The sequence below is a fragment of the Diadema antillarum genome, unplaced genomic scaffold, assembly GCF_040938485.1.
Source record: "Diadema antillarum isolate AM-2024a unplaced genomic scaffold, OU_Dant_1.0 scf00000166, whole genome shotgun sequence".
In the NCBI taxonomy this organism is placed as follows: Eukaryota; Metazoa; Echinodermata; class Echinoidea; order Diadematoida; family Diadematidae; genus Diadema; species Diadema antillarum.
Window position 1 is genome coordinate 987,301 of NW_027271055.1, and position 21,366 is coordinate 1,008,666.

Consider the following 21,366-nt stretch of genomic DNA (forward strand, 5'->3'; position numbering starts at 1 on the left):
GAAAAGACAATCAAACAAACAAACAAACAAACAAACAAACAAACAAACACAAAGACACACAAGCAAAGCAAAAACAGACACCAAACATACCTGCCCTTTGCCCAAATAGGCCTATATAGGCATATACATGTAGGCACAGAGACTCCAACTCTCATGCTTTGAGGCTATTTTTTGCAAATGCTCAGACTTTCTTCTGCTGTACAGTAGTTGTGTGTCTCCCTCGTATCCGGACAAGTTACCCCATAAGGAGAGAAAATGGCAATAGTACACATCAGTGAAAGTTTGAGGTTGGACAATCGGTAAAAGTTATGAATTTTTAGAGTGAGAGACTACTACAGCTTGTGAGTCATATGCGTACAACAGTATATGGAAAATTCAACATATTTTCAGTATAATAAAAGAGCTCTTGACTTGCCTCTTTTAAAGGCAGGGGGAATAATATTACCCATAACATTTGTCGGTAACGAGTCAGGGGAATGTGTACTTTTTTCAAAAGATGGATTTAGTGAAATTACGATGTACGCATGTGACATCAGTTATTCATACACTGGAGTAGTCTTGTCATCCAGCGGTTACTGCACAAAAACGTCAAAAATTCATAACTTTTGAACGGATTGTCTGATTTTCCTCAAACTTTCAAGGATGTGTTCTACTATATTGCTACATTCTCTCAATCCTTATGTTTATGAAGGTGAACTTGTCCTTTAAGATGTATTTTCTCCTGCTTAGAATTTACTTCTCCCCAACAAACTTCCATTTTGTTATATATGTTGAAATATGAGGCTAAGATAATGTAGCACCACAGAGCATCAACACCTCTAGAACTTACTGGGCAATAAACACTTGCTGCGAAAGATGTCATGATGTGCACTACACACATAGAATGTTGTGTTTATGTTTGCACAATCAGAGTTTCCAGTTTTCTTGGGGGTTAAGGCGGGGTAATTTCCTGTTTGGCTGGTTGGGGTTGAAGTGTCTGTAAAGCGAGTGTCCTACAATAGACAGAAAAGCACCTATTCATTTCATTTGAACAACATGATTTTTTGGTTGCCCTCAGCAGGCAGGCATGTGGGTTGTGGCACCCAGACTGATACCCTGAGTCAAGATTTAACACAGGCTACATGTGAGATGGTTGCCACACAACACAGGATCAATACACTGATTGGCTAGCAGGGTTCACCAGACCAATGACCTTGGTTTTCATTGGCCATCATCACCATCATCACCATCACCACCACCACCATCATCATCATCATCATCATCATCATCATCATCATCATCATCATCACCATCATCACCATCATCACATCATCATCATCATCATTGTCGTCATCATCGTCATCCATCTCACGACCCTCAAGTGATAGAGGAGACGTGAGAAGCTGTGGAGATCAATTGTCGCCAAATGGCTCGTCCTCCGCTCTGCACATCAAAGTGGGGCTGTCAAGTCATGTCCATTCTTTAATGTTGTCCATAAGGGTGGGTCTTTGGTGGTAGATGCTGTGTGACGAATCTGGTTGTACAAAACTTGACAGACCTTAACAGTCCTCGAAAAACTTAACCCATTGAGGACGAGCTGATTTACTACAACACACATTTCCCATAGATACCTGCCCGAGCATGCTTGGAACTAGTCTTCAACAGGTTTAAAGAGGTTCAGTGTGTGACACATAATCATCTCAAGTCAAAGTCCGGCTGCATCCGTGAGTCAATAGCAGCAGATCATGTGGCTCCCAGGGTGGTGGTAAGGAGGTGAGAGCGATACTGAGGGCTAAGTCCAGTCACCCAGAACTTTAGGAGTGGCTTGTCCTCCTCCTTAGCCTGGAGAATCTTGAGCAGCTTCTCCACGTCTTCTTCCGAGTGGGAGCCAGCTCGGGTGAACTTGAAAAGCAGCTTGACTTTACTAAAGTGACAAAGAAAATATTTCAAAACATACAAACAGATTAGCAAACGGACAAAATCATTCATCTCTTGTCTCTAAAGACCATCCAGTCTTTCTGAATTCCTACATGCTGTCAAAATAGGCAATCACAGATTACTTCACAAGCATCCATGCACAAACAATGAGCATGTTCTGTTGCGTGTTGCAAAGTCTTACACATTTCATGCATTTCTAATGCTGATCTCTGAAACTGAAACTTGTTACATACAAGTATCCACACATGGACCAGCCACCTCCCCAACTTTTGTATTAAACTGGTATCAGAGTAATTTCCATTGTTCACAAATCTTCTCACAAAAATATTTTGAAACCAGAAACATTTACGGCATGAAACTTTCAGAAATTGCCAACCACAAAAACATTACTTGTGAGTGTCCTACAGGTACTAATTACACAAGATTTGTTGAACACACACAACTAATCAATATACTGTATACGCTGAATATTTCGTGAGTTAGGTGCTATTGTGGATGTGATGTATTGTCAATGTGGACGTGATGTACGCATGTACATTTCTCCGTTCAGTACAGGATTCCGTGACTGCGAATTTAACCACTCGCGAAATCATCGGGAATTCCCGATTCACAAAAATTTAGACACGCGAAACATATGGTGTATACAGCAAAACACAAAACAAACTTGAATGTGCACGACCAAACATGCATATTAAAAAAAAAAAAGAAATCAAGCGAACTATAGGCCTATATTGTACGCATATCAGTACAGTACTTATGCGGTGTACAGCATTGTACTGGCATTCAATGCTTTGTGTAGACAGAAACTATCATGTGCATCTTATTCTTGTGAATCTTGGCTTGAAAGTTTGAAGCAAAATTTCTGGTTCTACAGTACTCACTTCATCCATTCCTCTTTGAGCGCCACAAGGACGGTGTCAACGATTTCAGGTGTCAGGTCTCGGTTGTCGAGAGTTGTTTCTATCCGAGAAAGGATGGTTGGCACTGAGGAATCAAATCAAACCAGAAAGAACAGGGAGGTAAATGTTGCAACACTCCAAGTTAATATACAAGTGTAAACATTCAGCGTTCAAAATTCCAGTACAGTTTTGTATCAGATCTAGGGCCAAAGCACTTCCACACTTGCTTTAACGTCAGAGTATATTTTTTAAGACTTTACCACTGTAGAGAGAATGAATCAATCTTTGTAGCAACTTTGCATTTTTTAGCGGAATCTCAGCCATTTCAAAACCGATTTTCATCGAATAAACTTTTGATACCCCTTAGAACTACATGCTCTTTGACAATATATAAAGAATAGCTGTCTCGTAAATCTCATCAAATATCTACCAATATTTTGATGGTCATGATGACGCATAAAAAAATAGCAAAAAAGATACTCTAGAACAAGGACCTTCACTTCTCAGTGGCCAAATTATTGGACAGTTGCATCTATTCCTATGACAGAACATCATCTACTGTATGAGTGATATTTAGAAGAAGTTAAAATGTTCTGTAAAAGGAGTAGGCCTTGCCATCAAACCTTTGTCAGGCACCGCTGAGCTGCTGGTGATTGAAATGCCGAAGCTAGTGAAGGAGCCGGCTGCCTTAGACACCACCTTGCTTGAGTCCTGCCGCACTTTGTCTGGACTGACTATGTCAAGTAGGAGGTAGATCTCTGTGGAGACGACGTGATCAGGGAGCTCGGTGTCGCAGCTCAAACCGAGAAAGTTACACTTCCATGAGGGTTCGTAGGTGGCGCTATGACTGATGGTTCGACAGCAGCCCGCAGGGAGGATGGCCTGAGGTAATACACAGCAAAAAGACATGAACATTACAGTTGCATGTAACAAAGCATGTATCTTTGAAAACCTGTGGGGGAAAAATGGTACCCTGAAAATTTCTTGTTACTATTCAGTGAACCCATCCTTGTAACTGCCATTAAATTCATCAGCATTTTCACTGATGATTTATTGTGTGCTTCTCACGTGTATACCTCTTGCATCTCTAACTAGCAATTGTAAGAAAGCATAATTCAGTGATGCTCTTTGATAAGAATTATCTTTGGCACTTGACCAATCTGACACATCAAGGGTATATTTTCAGCCTAAAATGTAACCAAAATTAACTTATCACTGTGCTCTCCCCTTTAAACAGTGGCACCCCTCACCTTGAGTACTTTAAAAAGTGACTTCAAAGTGTTTTTGTAGTCACATCTGACGATCAGCTGATTGCCAGTCAAGATGTTGTAGGCGACGTCGTGGAAACTTAGACTCCCAAGGACCTGAAAGAATAGAAGAAAGCAATCACGTCACTTGAGGTTTTATTGACACATAATTTTTCGGCAAATACACAATTCCTTTTACACAGGCATTGAAAGAATCACTACATAAATTGCAAAGAAACAGAATCGAAAGAAAAAAATGAATGCAAACATTAAACTTAACATGAAGTGATATCAAAACTGAATGAAGTCAGTGCTGTTTAAGTATCACCAAAAAGTAAGCCTTATTTTCATCATGAATCAAAGACATAACAACTTTCACAATATCTAGTTATCATCCTTTCACAGATCAAAGTCTTGGAGGCATACACCTCCTTCAAAATTTGAATGTTGTATATTCTCCAAATACAAAACACTAAAAACCTGAATACAAAAAGAGAAGAAAAAAAATAATTACATTATTATAATGTGCAAAGTAGTAACATATCTTTTTGTTCTCAAAGATCTATACAGAAAACAAAAAATGATATTTTGCCCTTGGTTATCTGTGTTCATTATTTCCATACATCCCATTTTACACTGCAAAGGCTGCATGCTTGACATACAGGAACTCTATATGCCTTGAAGGAAAGCTACAGACCATTCTGAAGTGTTGGAGAGAAGAAATACAGAACGCTACACCTTGAGGGAAGGCTACAGACCATTCTAAAGTGTTGGAGTGAAGTGAAGACCGGTCCTTGATCCCCCTCCACCTCCTCCTCAGACTGCTGGTCCTGTTCCCCAGGGTCCTCTGAAGGAGACTGCAGCGGCTTGGCCGAGATCTTGATGAAACCTTCCTCAGTTACTATGGAAACAATGCAACAACATACAAATCATTTCAAGACACTTTGATATTATCACCAAAATAACAGAGAACTTGCCATAAATTGATTGATTACAGTGCCATGGATAAGTAATGCAAAAAATGAACAGTGTCCAAAGAAATCTGATATTCACTCTTTTTTTGTGTGTGTGTGAAATTCTTTCACCCTTTCTTCACATACAAATTTGACTAAATATTAAGACATCAAAAATTGTCAATGAGTTTCTATTTAGACTAGGGTAGTACATGGAATTAACCAAAGACTTGACAAAATGCACATTCATGTTTGGGGCGACTTGATTTTAAAGGAGAAATTCACCCCATATATGTGGGTGCAGAGAATGCAGCAATATTATTGAACACACTAGTAAAGCTTGATGAAAGTCAGATGATTCATTAAAAAGTTATGAATATTTATAGTTTTGGTTCACCATCACTGCATAAGATGGCGACAAGGGTTGAGATGTCACAGTAGCTGTACGATTGTAGAGCCTAAAGGGAATATGGAGGGAATTCCACACCTCGTCACTTTACTAGCATAATGAGAGAGCTCATGACTTACTGTACATGCCAAATACAGTGTATTTCCCAATGTTTCTATTTTCATGAATTTCATGAGTCAGGAGATATTCGCAAATTCAAAGACCTGCAAAAATGTTGACTCTGATCCAGACATGAATGTGAAATGCACACATACATTTCTCCATTCAGTACTGTACTCCCTGATTGCGAATTTAACCACAAGTAAAATCGTCGGGAAGTCCTGATTGACAAAAAAAAATTTAGACTCTCTAAACATATGGCGTATGCAGTACCTCCTTCAGTGCAAGAGGAATGTCAGTAAAAAGTCAAAGGAATGTGTTTTTATAAAAGCATAAATTCTGCTAACTGTCTCTTTATAATGTATTTGCATCCACTCCCTTACTGTGGCAAGTGACTGTTATGACTAGTGATTTCACACTTAGAAGAATTTATAACTTTTGAATGGATTGCTCTTCACTCATGTTTCTGCTGATATTTCTGCATAGCATTTGGGGTAAATTACCCTTTCATGGCTCCTTCATCATTAGGTTGCCATGGAAACCGCTTACCTTCCTGGTCATCTAAGTCCACAGCCTCCTCCTGGGGAGGTCCCTCCAAGACCTTCTCAGTCATCCTGCTCCCTCCGGCCTTCAGGATCCAAGAAAACCTCATGTGAAGGAAGCGGAAGAGGTTGGGCTCTCCGGTCAGCACCACGAGGGCGCGGAACGGCTTGTTGACCCCACCCCGGCAGAAATCGCCGGGGGAGAGGAACTCTCGGTTCAGGCGCACAGCCCGCTGGTTCTTCTGCGCTTGCTCCTGCTCATAGACCTGTGGAAAAGTAACTGGCTCAGTAAGAGTTTGATGTGCTGCAGAGTGATATGCAAACATTGCAGTCAAGCAGTCTATTATGCTCATTAAGTCTATGTGAAGGTTTTATATGCTGTCTTATATCAACATGATCCACAAACACATTCTGCTGTTTATACTGCTTTGTTCCTGATACACATGTAGCTGCCTTACAACGTTACAATGTAACTGAATCAAAGTATAAATCACTGGGCCCTTGTCTCAATACACATTCTGGCCAGTGGGAGAAATATAATTTTTGGTGCCATGATGATCTTTACTATACAAGACTAAAAATAATCTGTGTGATTTTTTTACATGTTAGGTTCAGCGAACGATTACGAAAAAAACCCTTGAGATATTAGAGGAAATGAAACTAGGACGAAAGGGCATGGGAACAGCGTAAGCATGACGCAACTAAACATTATATCAAATGTTCCAAATCTGAATGGCCTGAAAATGCAAAATTAACCAGACAAGAGCTGGGTCAAAGGTCTATATACACGGCTGCACACAAACTCATTTTTTCCACTGGTCCGACCTGTCTGTTGGACCAGTAGGTGTACTGAGTTTTTCCATTTTTTTACGGGTCTATTTCTGAAAAAAGTTACTGGTGTAACAGTGATTTCTCCAGGTCCAGGACCATCGGACCAGTGCCAGTATGCAGCGTTGCTATACATAATTTATCAGAAAAAAGAAAAATATTGCAGATCAACCTAGCAAACATGGAAGAGAAAAATATGGTACTTCACTAACACAAGAGTCCATTTTAACTATCGTGTAAATAACTGTAAAAGAGTCTTTCGAGGAACAGCAAACTAAGTTGGCAAGTACATTGTATGTTTGTTTCAAATGTGGAACTCCACAAACCTGCCACAAGAACACCCCAAACACTGAATGCTATAATTGCAAGGAAGCCATCAGTGCAACAAGAACTAATATAGTCTGACTGCATGGAGGATTGATACCTTATTTGCTTTCATCTTCAGCTCATCAATGAGAGCCTTCATGTGTTTGACAAGGAAAGGCCAAGAGTTCAGTAGATAGATCTTGTCCATCATAACCACAATGATGCTGTAGCCTCGCTGCAAGCCTCTTGCTTGCGTATCTTTGATGACAAACATGTAGCTGAGAGTGTACCCATGGTCTTCATCCCCAAAGAAGATTGGTCCCTCCTTTCCTTGGCATATCTGAAATAAAAGAAGAGACTTCCTCTTATCAACTTATATTTAGTCATAGTCAATCAAAACTACCATGCAGTCCTGCATAAAGTTTCTTTTTGTTTAGATGTGACTCCACTCTATCAATGTAGCACAAATAACACTCAAGAATAAACTTGTGAGGTGATCCGAGTATCCTCTCGGATCACCTTCTGTATCTGTACTGATTCTTTAATCTTCTTTCTTTGTTTCTTTCTTTATTTCTCCTCAAAAATTGTGCAGAGGTTAGCTCAGAAAGTGCTACGCCTATCAAGTTCAAACTTATACCATGTATGTATCGTGTCCCAAAGACGACAGATCAAGTAAAATCATTGTGATCACTCGACCGTGACGTCACTATGACGTCATTATATGAAAACACATTCTCAATCATATTTCATTAATGGAATGGAATTTTTCAATGAAATTTACGTCACATATATTTCAAGTCAAGCAAATTTTACTCATATTCTCAAAAATCATATTTTCTCTTAAAACGTGCGCGTACGTGCATGTTGAAATATTTGTATGCTCCAATCGGGCTCAAAATTTTTTTGCGCACGTTTCAGACCATTTGAAGCATTTTTTGAAAAATTGAAAAAATCGGACGGACGCGTACGCGCGCGCCTATATACGCACGCACAGCTCATATGCAATAGAAATTTCCCGTTTTTTTCACTGTGATCTGATGTCTGAAATGTCAAGGAATATTTCTACCAAGTTTCAAGTCAATCTGACTCAATATGATGTCATACGGGCCCATCAAAGTTGAAATTCCGCGTGCGCGTCAATGGCGATACACAGTGCAACTATGCCAAAAAAAACCCAATTTTAAATCCGATTTTACTCGTCAGGATGGACGGTGACCCCCCATTTCCTTTACATATTCTGAAAGCTGATGAGTTGTACATTGTACATGTCATTTCATGGGCTGGCGATGCTGAAAAAATGATTAAAAATATTCGAGAGTATCTCACTTATCCTTTGCCAATTTTCACCGAGATTTCAGTATGTTGTAGCTTATTTAATGTTCTTTCAAAAGTATTCCTACAAAATTTTGATTGGATGACGTTATCACCTCGTAAAAATGGATTAAAAGTCATCTTGTCAAATTTGACCAGTTTACATGTAATCTCTATGGGAGTGCAGTTTTTCTGGAAATGAAAATTGACATGACTGTCTTTATCGAGCATTAGCTCACTTATGCTTCGGTGAATTTCTCCCAGATTTTAATATGTTGTAGCTAAGACTTTGGGCTATTGTAAGTGTGCCCTTCATTTTTTCATACGTTGTCGGGATCACGTGAAAAAACTTGGTTGAAATTAAAGCTTATCTTCGATGTATTGAAATATTTCTTTCTTTCTGCAACTTTCTGTGCAATAACTCAAGAAAAACATACCCTATCACCACCATATTTTGCATATGTTTAGTTCATGTCACAAACATTATTTCACAATTAACAACTACTTGATCAGACGCCATCTTGGGTATGTAAATTAGGGTCAAAGGTCATAAATGTTTCATCCTGTATCTTGGTAAATATATGTCCTATCTTTCTCATATTTTGCACACGTAAAGACCATGTTACAAGGATCATTTCGCAAAATAACCACTAATTGCTCAGATGCCATCTTGGGTGTGCAAAGTGGGGTCAATGGTCATATGTACTTCTTTCTCAATCTTCGCTATTACGTGTTATGTCTATGGGAGGGAGTTTTTCTAGATGTGAAAATTGACATGACTATATTTATCAAGCACTAGCTCACTTATGCTTCTGTGAATTTCTCCTAGATTTTAATATGTTGTAGCTGAGACTTTGTGCTATCATATAAGTGCCCTTTGTTTTTTTTCACACGATGTTGGTATCACGTCAAAATACTTGGTTGAAATTAAAGCTCATCAACGATGTATTGAAATATTTTTCTTTTTGCAACTTTATGTGCAATAACTCAAGAAAAACATACCCTATCACCACCATATTTTGCACATGTTTAGTTCATGTCACAAACATTATTTCATAAAATAACAACTACTTGATCAGATGCCATCTTGGGTATGTAAATTAGGGTCAAAGGTCATAGATGTTTCATCCTGTGTCTTGGTGAATACATGTCCTATCTTTCCCATATTCTGCACACGTAAAGACCATGTTACAGGGATCATTTTATAAACTAACCACTTTTTGCTCAAATGCCATCTTGGGTGTGCAAAGTGGGGTCAAAGGTCATATGTACTTCTTTTTCTATCTTCGCTATGACGTGTTATCTCTATGGGAGGGAATTTTTTAGATGTGAAAATTGACATGACTCTCTTTATCGAGCACTATCTTCGGTGAATTTCTCTCAGATTTTAATATGTTGTAGCTGAGACTTTGCACTATCGGACTCGAATCATTGATTAAAAAAAATCGGATCACCTTAATTTGTCAGTGATGACAAATTACAATCTCTAGTTTCTTGTTAATTTCAATGTGGTCACCTACTACAATTAGTTATAATTTGTATGTGGCATCCATTAACAGAGTACAATCTTATCACTGCCATCACCATCACATACGGACATTCTAAATATCCTATTGGAGTTACTGCAGTTGATATCAAAATCATGACAGAATAACTACTACAGTAAAGAAAAATATGGAGGAAAAACTGTTGCTGATTGTTGTACTGTGGGGCAGTCTTGATAACCTTATAACCTTATGATCTTATCAACCAAAAATAAAAAAAAATGCTTGTGTGTACGTGCGAGTCATCAGACAAAGGAGTTGACTATAAACATTCACATAAAAATTACCTCAGTTCATAATAAGAGTTTGCTACACCTCTCTACCATTCTACTCTCTCCTGCAGATTCACAAGCACTCTCAATGCAAATGAAGATGACATCAGGTAATGCGATTGTAATCATCATATTACTTGGGGGCAGTGTACATCAGCCTCACACCTATATACTCTTCTTTTCCTTCTATCCAGAACTCTTTTTATCTCCATGACGTTATTCCTTTCACCTCGTTACTTACCTCACAGCTAAGGCTCCTGATGCAGGCTTGTCTGAGAATGGTAAAGAGTTCAGGGTGTTCCGGATTCTGTGAGCTAATGTAGGAAATCTTTGCTTCGTTGTCATTGCTGATAAACCCTGGCTGGTCAGGCTGGATGGAGCGACAAGCCTGAAATGTTCAAGTGAGCAACACAGCATGACCAAATGAACTCTATCTAGACTGTACTCTTATGTCACAGATTTCTATGTCTTATATTTTGAGCTTTTGAACAAAAATTTAACACGAAAAAAATCATTTTAGTATATATAGCAATAGATTACTGTATCAGTCTTTAAATCACGACTCAAAACACATCTTTTCATTTATAGTCCAGGCTAGAAGGCACCCAACCTTGTTTTTTGATATACAAATGTATACAATGTTTTTTGATGGTTTCTTGTCAATTCGAGGGTGCTGATTCCAAATCCGATTGATGCCACTCGCGTAACCTTGAGCATTTTCGGCAAAATGCAAAAATCCAAAATGGCCGCCAGATATGCTAATTCGGCCGTGATAAACACAGTAATGTGCATTATATGACCAATGATTCCACCAAACTTCGTACATTTCTGTTCCTAGAGTTCCTCCATCTGCATTTGCAAGCGAATTTTCATTTCATATAGGTTCATTAAGCATTTAGAGCTAATTTTTTTATTCAAAATGGCCGCCATTCTTATGCTTATGTACTGTATGAATGGCAAAACATATGCATGGAAATATAGAACAAATTTACTGTATTTCCTGTACATACGCTATCATAAAGTGTTGCACGTGCAATATGTTGGGTGTCACTTACAATATGTAGGGGGCCTCTCCATATATGAGCATTTAATATTCATAAACCTTACGATGTTGAACACAATTTCTTATATATTTCACTTTGTCTCAAAAAAGTCTCAACAATATACTGAGTTCACTAAACGTCTCGCAAGGAATCAATATACCACCATATTTTACATGCCGGTTGAATATAAAAATGTAATACTAACACAATATATTAAGGAGCCTAGATACATGGTATTTATCAAATAATGTTGAAAATGGAGGGGAAGCTATAAAGCAAAGCTTGTATTATGCATTCCCCTAAAAAAAATACTAACAAAGTACATCCTATACAGTAAGTGCAGAGATACATGGTTGCAGACAAAAACACATCGGACATTAATGACACAACTAAAAACCCTTTACATTGTAGATTTTTTTTTCCAGCAAGGAGTTGAGGGGGGGGGGGGGGGGGAGGAGGGAGGAGTCCTGAGGCGAGTTCGAAATGGATCATAACCTCCATTACTTTGATATGATTTAATTTATAAGTGCCGCCTTGATATCATCGAGCAAACCTGATTTTCTTCTTGAATTAAAACAACAACAAAAACTGTTGAAGGCATAAATGAAACTGTCCTAATGCAGGAACGGATCCAGGAATTCCGTAAAGAGGGGGCGCGTTTACAAAATTAAAGGGGGAGAGCGCACGCACCCCTCCTCCATTTTTTCTTTTTATTTCTTGTGTTTCAACAAAAAATAAGGGGGGGGGGGGGCGTGCGCCAGTTGCGGTCCTCCCTGGATCCGCCCCTGCTAATGCAATACCGTACAAACTGTTCATTAAACATCAACCAAGAAGCAATGTGAGGTGCCTCTTTCAGTTCTCTCACAGTTCCAAGGTGTTGATAATATACACTTTGACATCATGATCTCATTCAGTCTTGTCTTAAAACCAAAACTGTCATTGTTATTGTCTTTAAAGAACCCTTTAATTGTATGTTTAGCAGCAGGCGACATCAGCCCCAAATTTGCAGAATTCTCAGGCTAAAGATGCATATCAGTCCTGCAATTGTTTTAATTGCAACCACATCTGGTGATGTTCAGCACTTCCTCAGGGGTCAGAGGGCGATTATTTGCCACAGAAACAGGATGAAGACATGAAGACTTGCTTGATCACCACCCGTTGAAGCCCTGTGGCTTTGTTGCCAGGCCAGAGACAGTGTTGTAGGTAACTTGGGTGGTATCAGAGATGACATCAGACCAGCATATGCCCCAACCTGTTTTGGGGTCAAAGCTTTAAAGTTACAGTAGGGAAATCTAGGCTTGTGGGATTTTAGGCGCATTGATGGCAGGTTGTTCAAGGGGGCATTTCATGAAGTGTTTTGGCAGATCTTTTCTCTTTGACAAACTGTTATAAGCTATTAAATCCTTGCATCTGATTGGCTGAGAGCAAATTTGTCAGACAAAACGCTTCATGAAATACCCCCCCCCCCCCCCCCATGCTATCGTGTTTGGAAGGTCAGGGTATGCGTTGACGGCACTGGTGACACTTGCCATCCTTTCCTTCCAGTGTGAGGGAGAGTGATCGAGTGCCAGTGAAGGAGGGTGGACTTCCTTAGCCAATGCTTGGAAGGCTTGCCACAGAGGGCTACCTTGAACATAGCGTTGGCAAGATGGTTACTGAGATGGAAGGCATGGGTCTGATGATAATCTAAAGTATTAAAGTATCTAAAGTTGGGGCAAAGTATCCAGAAGATGAAGTACTCCACTATTGTCTTGAGATGGGTCAGTACTCGGCTCATGTCATCCAAGGACTTTCTATGAGACGTAAAGGCAAGATCATCTGCAAACTTCCTACGTGAAGTGAATGTAATGTCACCAAATATTATGTTAAAAAGACCTCTAGTGGAGTTAGTTTACAGCCACCATTAAGGAGGCCATCATTCAGAGTCCTAACACAGCTGGTCTGGTTACCGAGAGCAATCCTGAATCTGCAAATGCTGAAGATTAAAGACAAGCAGTGTGAAGTTGTTATAACACTGCTTTCAGAATGAGCCAACACTGTACAGATCTCAGAGTCTCCCTCGAAATCATAGGCCTATACTCAAACACATTCACTCCGAAAAAAAAAACGGTGGTAAAATTCATCTACCATATATAATTCATATGGGTTAACATTAAAAACTGTGGGGCATTGTTTTCATTTCAGAGATTTGACAACAGGAAGTGAGGTGGTCCCTTTTCCACTTTCCCCTGCCTCATGTTCTTTCTCGGATGAGGGGACTGAAAAGTTTGTATAATATCGCTTTTAGATAATGTAGAACAGGACAGCTATTAATTGGAAATTTCATTTGTGTCATCATCTAGGATTCAGCCTTTTAATTCAGTAAATCAGAATGAATATTTTGATGTTGAACATCTCAAGGCAAGTAAGTATCAAATGTTCATATCTAATAATTCCTGATAAACGATCTTGATGTTGGCGTCAAATCAAGTTTTGATGGATTTTTCCAAATACCTACGGAAAAATTCAGATAGAGGTAGCAAATTTGGATGTTTGCATCAAAAAATAAAACAGCCTTTGTTAGTAACAACCTTCTGATTTTTAATCAGCACACAAATTGGTAAACAGTGTACCTGAATGACAGAAAAAAAAAGAAAATTTGTTTATTTTACACGCTTTGCCGTTCATATTGTGCAGGGGTATATGAGTGGCATCCATTTTGAAGTTTTGTATTAAGAAGAATATAATAAGCCTAAAAACAATAAACTTTCTGTTTGTTTGCTTGTTTGTTTGCTTGCTTTGCTAGTGGCACTCATCAGATTTGCATTGCACATGCAAAACTTGATAAAAGCGTAGGTATGTGACTGAAAATTCGTCTTCTATTTCTATGCATATTTGTGGCCATTCATATAGTACATGAGTATAGGAGTGGCGGCCATTTTGAATTGAAAACGAGATATGAAACTCGTCACGCTGACGAGTTAGGTGATACGCTTGGGGTCATCAGGTGTCGGTCATCTGTGATCGACAAAGAAAAGAATGTGATATAGGCACCTTGAAGTTATATTGAGCGTGCATGCAAAACCGTTTCTCTAACCAATCGGCCACGGGACATCCCCGGAAATGGTAAGGCAAAAAAGAAATGTATGGATATTACAGGGGGAAAAAGTCAATGCCCACTCAACAATCGTGGCCGCGTGAACATGTATTGCATTGCTAGACGGAAATGCGGCCTTGTAACGACTGATGTCGCTATGCCATTTCTGGCAACTTGGGAAAAATACGCGCCGTAGACATAAAGCCTATAATCGGCTGGTTTTGATACCTTGCCTTTAATCACAATTTTCAGTGTGATGACGTCATCAAAGTACAAAACAATGACATGGTCTTGAAAGACAAATGTTCAAAGTACAACACCTCAGTCGTCGTCATTACATACTATGATCGGTTTGACAAAGTCAACCTGCAAAATGTTGCTGCAGTCGAAGCAATGTGGTCTCCAACACACAAAAAAGAGGGATATGGCGTGTGTCTGTGTGTCTGTGTGTGTGTATAGGTGCGTTTATATACGAACGTGATTTCTACATGGACGAATATGTAATACAAAATTGAAGAAAAAAAGTAAAATAGCTAAGTATTTTGTTTCGTGATCTTGTGGGGTTCGAACCCGCAACCTCAAGTCTCTGAGACGTCGCCTTTAACCACTCGGCCATACGTCTCGGCGAGAAAATATGAGGAACGTAAACTTATGTATGTGAAAGCTGAATCGGGAATCGTTTTGTCCACATTCCATTCTCATTTTCAGTTTTAAACTGCAAAATTGTCAACCTGATGATGAGATTTCAAAAAATAAAATGCATGATTACTGAAGCTTATTGTCTCAGCTACAACATACTTAAGTTTCAGAGGAAATGAAGCAAAATCAGCTGAGATAAAGGTGCTTAAACGTTGTCAAGTCAATGCATGGTTTTAAAAAAAATCACCTCCCATAGACAATACACGTAAACTTGTCCGATTTTGCATCTTTACCTTTAATCACAATTTAAGGTATGATGACGTCATCAAATTTCAAAACCATGACTTGGACTTAAAAGGCAAATGTTCAAAGTACAACATATCTGAATTTGGGATAATATTGAGCTTAAACAACAGAGATACGAGCAAATGAATGTCAGAAACAGTACCTCAAAAAAATTAATTCCACTTTTTTGATTTCAGATGATGATATGATGACGTCATAATGTATTTAGGGAAATATTGATACTTGAGACGTTATTTTCAATTCATATGCTTTTGTAATATGCAATAAAAACATAGGGTCACCTGACGTTTTAAAGAGCTATGGCGAAATAAACAAAGACATGTTTTTCGCTATATTTCCACATAGACGCGAACACGAAATTTCAACTTTGACGCCAGCGCATTCCTTTGTTATAGGTCGAAATTGATTGGAAATCAATGGATATTGTTACTTAATGTATCAGGAATCCAAATCTGTCAAAAAATGTGCATTTTCAGTTTGCTTACGCGCACTACGCGCGAAAATGTGCGGACGGACGCGAAGGCGCGAAACGCTTAAAATTGTCTGAAACTTCGAGATTTCCCATTGGTAAGTTGTTTTGAGCCTTTTAAAAGTTTGACGCGCGCGTACGCGCGCGTAATAATGTCTTAGGTAATTAGCATTAAAATGTATGATAGAGCGTGACCTGAACTTAATGTCCGCCGAAAATGATACAGACATGACCTTTAGATATGAAGTTATGATCGATCATGTAACATGGTCCGAAAATCACAAAATGGCGCCTAGATGACGTCATAGATATGTTACTGTCATGAAAACCTTATTGTGGCTAGATTTTGTCATGAGACATGTTCCCTGAAAATGTCATGTTATTCCGTAATGTCATTCTTGAGATATTGATGACACAAAATTGTCCAGAAAGAAAGAAGAATAAAAAGAAACAAAGAGAGATTTTGACAATCACAATAGGTGATACGCTGATAGCGTATCACCTAATAAGCTTAAAATACTAAATATATCTCTTCAAACGAAAAATTTCTTGCATGTGCAAGTAGAATTACTCAAGGAACAAAAATAAAAAAAAACTTTGATGGAATAATTTGTCATAAAATTGACATAACTGTGATTATCATGGCCAAATTAGCATATCTGGCGGCCATTTTGGATTTTTGCGTTTTGCCGAAAATGCTCAAGGTTACGCGAGTGGCATCAATCGGATTTGGAATCAGCACCCTCGAATTGACAAGAAACCATCAAAAAACATTGTATATATCAAAAAACAAGGTTAGGTGCACTTTCTATGGAGCCTAGCCTGGACTATTAACTGTTCATTATTATCAAGCACATCAGAAGTTTTTTCAGCGCAGAAGAATACATGTCCATAGATTTTGCGCTTTATAAATTGATATATTATTATTATCACTGAAAAAAGTAATAACACTACAGCCATTTACTTGCATATTCTCAAACGAAATTGCAGTTTGTTCATGTCACATACAGAAATCAAACCTGAAAACTTATGGTTTACTGTTGGTATGAATGTGGGTTGTTGTTGTTTTAATCAAATGATGTATCTAAATCTTGTCTTTTTAGCAGATTTACAAACATATTTTGAGCACATTATAAATTGTTTTCGTATTTTTCATTCCACGTCAATACACATTTTTTTCATCTTCGCTGATCTTTACAAATATCAACATACAAATGTATACAGTAAAAACATTACATCAAAAGTATATAGTTTCAAGTCTCACGAGAGGGAAAAAAAGTTTCTTCAAGGAAAAGTATCAAACTAGATATTCTTTCTACCAAACAAATAAAAACTATAACCCATAATAGAAGCAGTGTTACAATCTCATGACCGGGATAACGATATTTATAGATGCTTGTGAAATGCCATGATGGTTGAATCATTTACATCAAAATGATTACCACACTTTTGATACGAGTGTGTTTATCCCATATCTCTAGCTTTCAATAATCTGGTGCTTTTGCTTCAATTTTTACATAAAGTGTCAAGAAAAAAAAAAATACTGAAGCCGTCTCTTCCACATTGATTTGACCATCTTCAACACTGAAAAATCATTGGAAAAAACCCTGAAAAAGTCACACGAGGGGGGGGGGGGAACAGTTGGGTTATACCTCACACAGCTCTGTGGATGATGATGTGGAGGAGCATGTTGTCCTATCACTGTTCATGGATGACAACGACTCGTTAGTCGATGACCGTGGTCGTTTGTGAAAGTGATGACCAAAACTTGACTTGTGGTCAGTGTCTTTTCCTCCCAGGACATGCTGAGGGTCTATGGCATGGTGTGCTTGGGTGCAAAACAGGACACGCGGTCCATGGATCTCACAGAAGTGGCACAAGGCAATCAAAGCATTCATCCTGCCACCTGCTGAAGATGTGGGCAAGAAACATACAAGAAATCATCATGCATCAGTATGGGTTATGCAGATCATTTTGTAGGTAATGTTAACAAGTATAATTCATATCTCATGCCATTTTGAAAGCATCACACCTGCTGAAAAAAATGAAACACCATGTGTATCAGAGATTAGTGGATATCTATTATATAGACTATACAATTATATCATAAATCATAGATCATGTTATCAAATCATAAGTTATAACATTGTACGATTTTAATATTATATAGAAAGAGTAGGAATAGCATACTACTTTCTTCATTTGAATGTCATCATTTGTGATGGTGAACACAAGGAGCAAGAAAAACTGAATTTCCCCGACCTTGTGATCAGGGGGGTATTTCATCAACGTTTGTCAGCACTGACAATTTCAGCAAAATCCTTGGTTTTGATTGGCTAAGATGCTCTGGTCACTGACCGTTAGTTTACTATGGTGATTCAAGTTGTCAGCGCTGACAAACGTTGATGAAACACCCCCCTGATGGCTACTCAAAGATTTGTAGACAGATGATCAAATATGCATAGATAAGACTCCTACAATATTTCATTTGGTCCAAATTACTATCCACTGACATTTGCTCCCTCATCAGAAGTAAATGCAATTTAGTATGCAAATTGTGCTGGCATTGGACGTATTATTGCATGCTAGATATGCTAGGGGTCATGTCAGAACCATCAAAATTAATTCCCATGAATTCATCACCCGACCAGACGGCATGTGCCAGCTGGGCTGTAATCCTGTGTATATGAATTCACTACCTGACATGTACTGCTGTAGACCTGTAGCCTATGACTACCTGGTGTCATTTGGTGATTTTAAACTTTAACTTTGCTTTTAACATCACTCATCAGACAGTGACAGCCTAAATTTTGTACGATCCATTATTGCATTGCAGTCTGGGCAAGACTTGAAGTTGAAGCTGGGTAAAAAGAGCTTTGCCTTTGGCTTTGGCATTTACTGGACTTGAAGTTGTGGTAAACGTTTAAATTCTGTGCTCGAGTTTGTTTTCGCCCCGGATAAACTTTTCAGACATGTTGCTGTCGGATACTAACTTAGTAATAAAGGTTTGCCTACTTGTAAAAGTTGAAACCATACCAGTCCGGGAAACCCGCTCATGAGGACCGCCCCCGCGTACGAGGATGGTCCCTCCTCATGAGGACCTCCCCCCGCCTCATGAGGCCCCCCGGGGAACGCCTCATGAGGCCCCCCATTCACTTCTTATTCATCTCACATCTGACGTATAAATTGTCGCAACTTTGCACGGTGATTTTTTGTTACACACACATGTCCACTATCCATGATGAAAAGAAGAAAAAATCCTGTCTGTTTTTTTTTTCTTCAAAAATCGAGTTTTAATCAACTGATGCAGAGCGCCCATCAAAACACGGGCGCCAGCGCGTTCGCACAATGCAAGACTGCCGCACCTAGCGGCCTGATCCGACTAAATATTTTCGATGCTTTTTTCTGCGGCTCTCACCTCTCCGCGCACGAATCAGCCTCGTGAAGCTGAAGTCTGACATCTTTTTACACAAATTCGTAACGAGAAAAATTAAATCAGTACTAACCTGATCTTGTCCATATATTCCAAATTACTATTCCACACTGATAGAGTAGGTGGGTAGATGACATACTCCAGTTTGTTAGCAAAATAATCACTTTGTAGGTATGACGAGTTCACTTTCTTCGTCAATTCCGCCCACGATTCCGCCGTTTGGGCGCTTTTTCTGGAATCATCCCGCGACGCGACGTACGTCGCATCACATCACGCATCCAGCACATACCAGACTGGTATGTGCTGGATGCGTGGTGTGATGCGACGTACGTCGCGTCGCGGGATGATTCCAGAGAAAGCGCCCAAACGGTAAGCGGGCGGCGGAATCGTGGGCGGAATTGACGAAGAAAGTGAACTCGTCATACCTACAAAGTGATTATTTTGCTAACAAACTGGAGTATGTCATCTACCCACCTACTCTATCAGTGTGGAATAGTAATTTGGAATATATGGACAAGATCAGGTTAGTACTGATTTAATTTTTCTCGTTACGAATTTGTGTAAAAAGATGTCAGACTTCAGCTTCACGAGGCTGATTCGTGCGCGGAGAGGTGAGAGCCGCAGAAAAAAGCATCAAAAATATTTAGTCGGATCAGGCCGCTAGGTGCGGCAGTCTTGCATTGTGCGAACGCGCTGGCGCCCGTGTTTTGATGGGCGCTCTGCATCGGTTGATTAAAACTCGATTTTTGAAAAAAAAAAACAGACAGGATTTTTTTCTTCTTTTCATCATGGATAGTGGACATGTGTGTGTAACAAAAAATCACCGTGCAAAGTTGCGACAATTTATACGTCAGATGTGAGATGAATAAGAAGTGAATGGGGGGCCTCATGAGGCGTTCCCCGGGGGGCCTCATGAGGCGGGGGGAGGTCCTCATGAGGAGGGACCATCCTCGTATGCGGGGGCGGTCCTCATGAGCGGGTTTCCCGCACTGATACAGATCTTGTTACTTCATGACAGTTATTGCAATATTGTGGAAATAGGCATGCTAGCTACAGTAGCTAGTATTTTATTATTATTAACCCCAGGGCGCTCCTTCACACAGTTATAGTGACTGTGGGAGCCTCGTTGGCGCTGGTTCCTGGTCGCAGTTCAGCGGTTCAGAGTCTAACGTTAGTCAGTGTATGAATTAGTGATGATGATACTCACCATCAATCGGGCCTTGTCCTCTAGCAGAAAACAATATCCACCAGACCGGGTAGGCCTACTGCTCTCTTGAAAGGCTGACGACGTTTTTCGCTCCCCCAGTAGATGTACTAGAATGGCAGCTGTTAACTAAAGCAAACTGTGGAAGAGAGATGACGAGAGTGCTACCGTGATGTTTACATCGTCTTTCGCGAACGCATCTCACCGACCTCATTCTGTATCACATGACTGTGGCTGTTCGTCTCTAACTGACGTAAGCAGCATTTTTCCGCACATTGTCAAATTGCTATGGTATCTTTAAAAATACCATACATATCTACGTGTACCAAATAAATAAATGAATAGATAAATACACAAAATGCGTGCTATACACGAACCACCAATTCATGAACGCTGCCAAGTTTATCTCGCGGGCTTGCTGAATTGTCTATAAAGAAATCAATATAAACATGGACGTGTGATTATTGTGCATGCAAAGTGCCGAGGAATTCGCTTTCCTTTTTTTTTTTTTTTTTTCACAGGAGTTTCTTGAGACAGATTTCCTTCTTCTGATAGCTGCATTCAATGTCATGAATTTTGCCGGTAAACTTTGTCTATATCTTTGATACTCTGTACAACTTTGTAAGTGTAGCCTCCGATGCCCTCCACGAATGTCAGACAATCTTTTCCATTTCTCATTGAATTGTTGACTAACCAAGTAATGAGCATTCTCCGTTGAAACGGCGTGGAATAGTTTATTCCGACACATCTCAGGAGCAATTTCTACTCCATTATTCATTCCACTCCTGCACAACTTTGGATTTTCTCTTTAATATGACAGTGAAAATGGTGCTTAAAAACGTTCACTACATGCAATCAATAATAAGGAA

At 39.3% G+C, this 21,366-nt stretch overlaps 1 protein-coding gene across 1 annotated transcript; it reads right to left on the reverse strand.

Annotated features, from left to right (window-relative positions):
• Positions 1 to 1,201: 1,201 nt before the first annotated feature.
• LOC139722469 (folliculin-like) lies at positions 1,202 to 20,698 on the reverse strand. Its single transcript, XM_071633761.1, has 10 exons — positions 20,501 to 20,698; positions 17,513 to 17,769; positions 10,569 to 10,715; positions 7,319 to 7,540; positions 6,074 to 6,332; positions 4,822 to 4,964; positions 4,067 to 4,180; positions 3,440 to 3,698; positions 2,799 to 2,901; positions 1,202 to 1,903 (listed from the first exon to the last, which is right to left on the reverse strand). Exons 2-10 carry the CDS (start codon positions 17,756 to 17,758, stop codon positions 1,723 to 1,725), a joined length of 1,674 nt encoding a protein of 557 aa, XP_071489862.1. The 5' UTR covers positions 17,759 to 17,769; positions 20,501 to 20,698; the 3' UTR covers positions 1,202 to 1,722.
• Between the last annotated feature and the right edge of the window lie 668 nt (positions 20,699 to 21,366).

Excerpts from the sequence above, each read along its gene's own strand:
- LOC139722469 (XM_071633761.1), bottom strand. The coding sequence starts at position 17,758 with ATGAATGCTTTGATTGCCTTGTGCCACTTCTGTGAGATCCATGGACCG. Across the intron at positions 10,716-17,512 it reads CATCCACAGAGCTGTGTGAG|GCTTGTCGCTCCATCCAGCC; the intron begins GTATAACCCAAC and ends TGAACATTTCAG. Across the intron at positions 2,902-3,439 it reads CTCAGCGGTGCCTGACAAAG|TGCCAACCATCCTTTCTCGG; the intron begins GTTTGATGGCAA and ends TTGATTCCTCAG.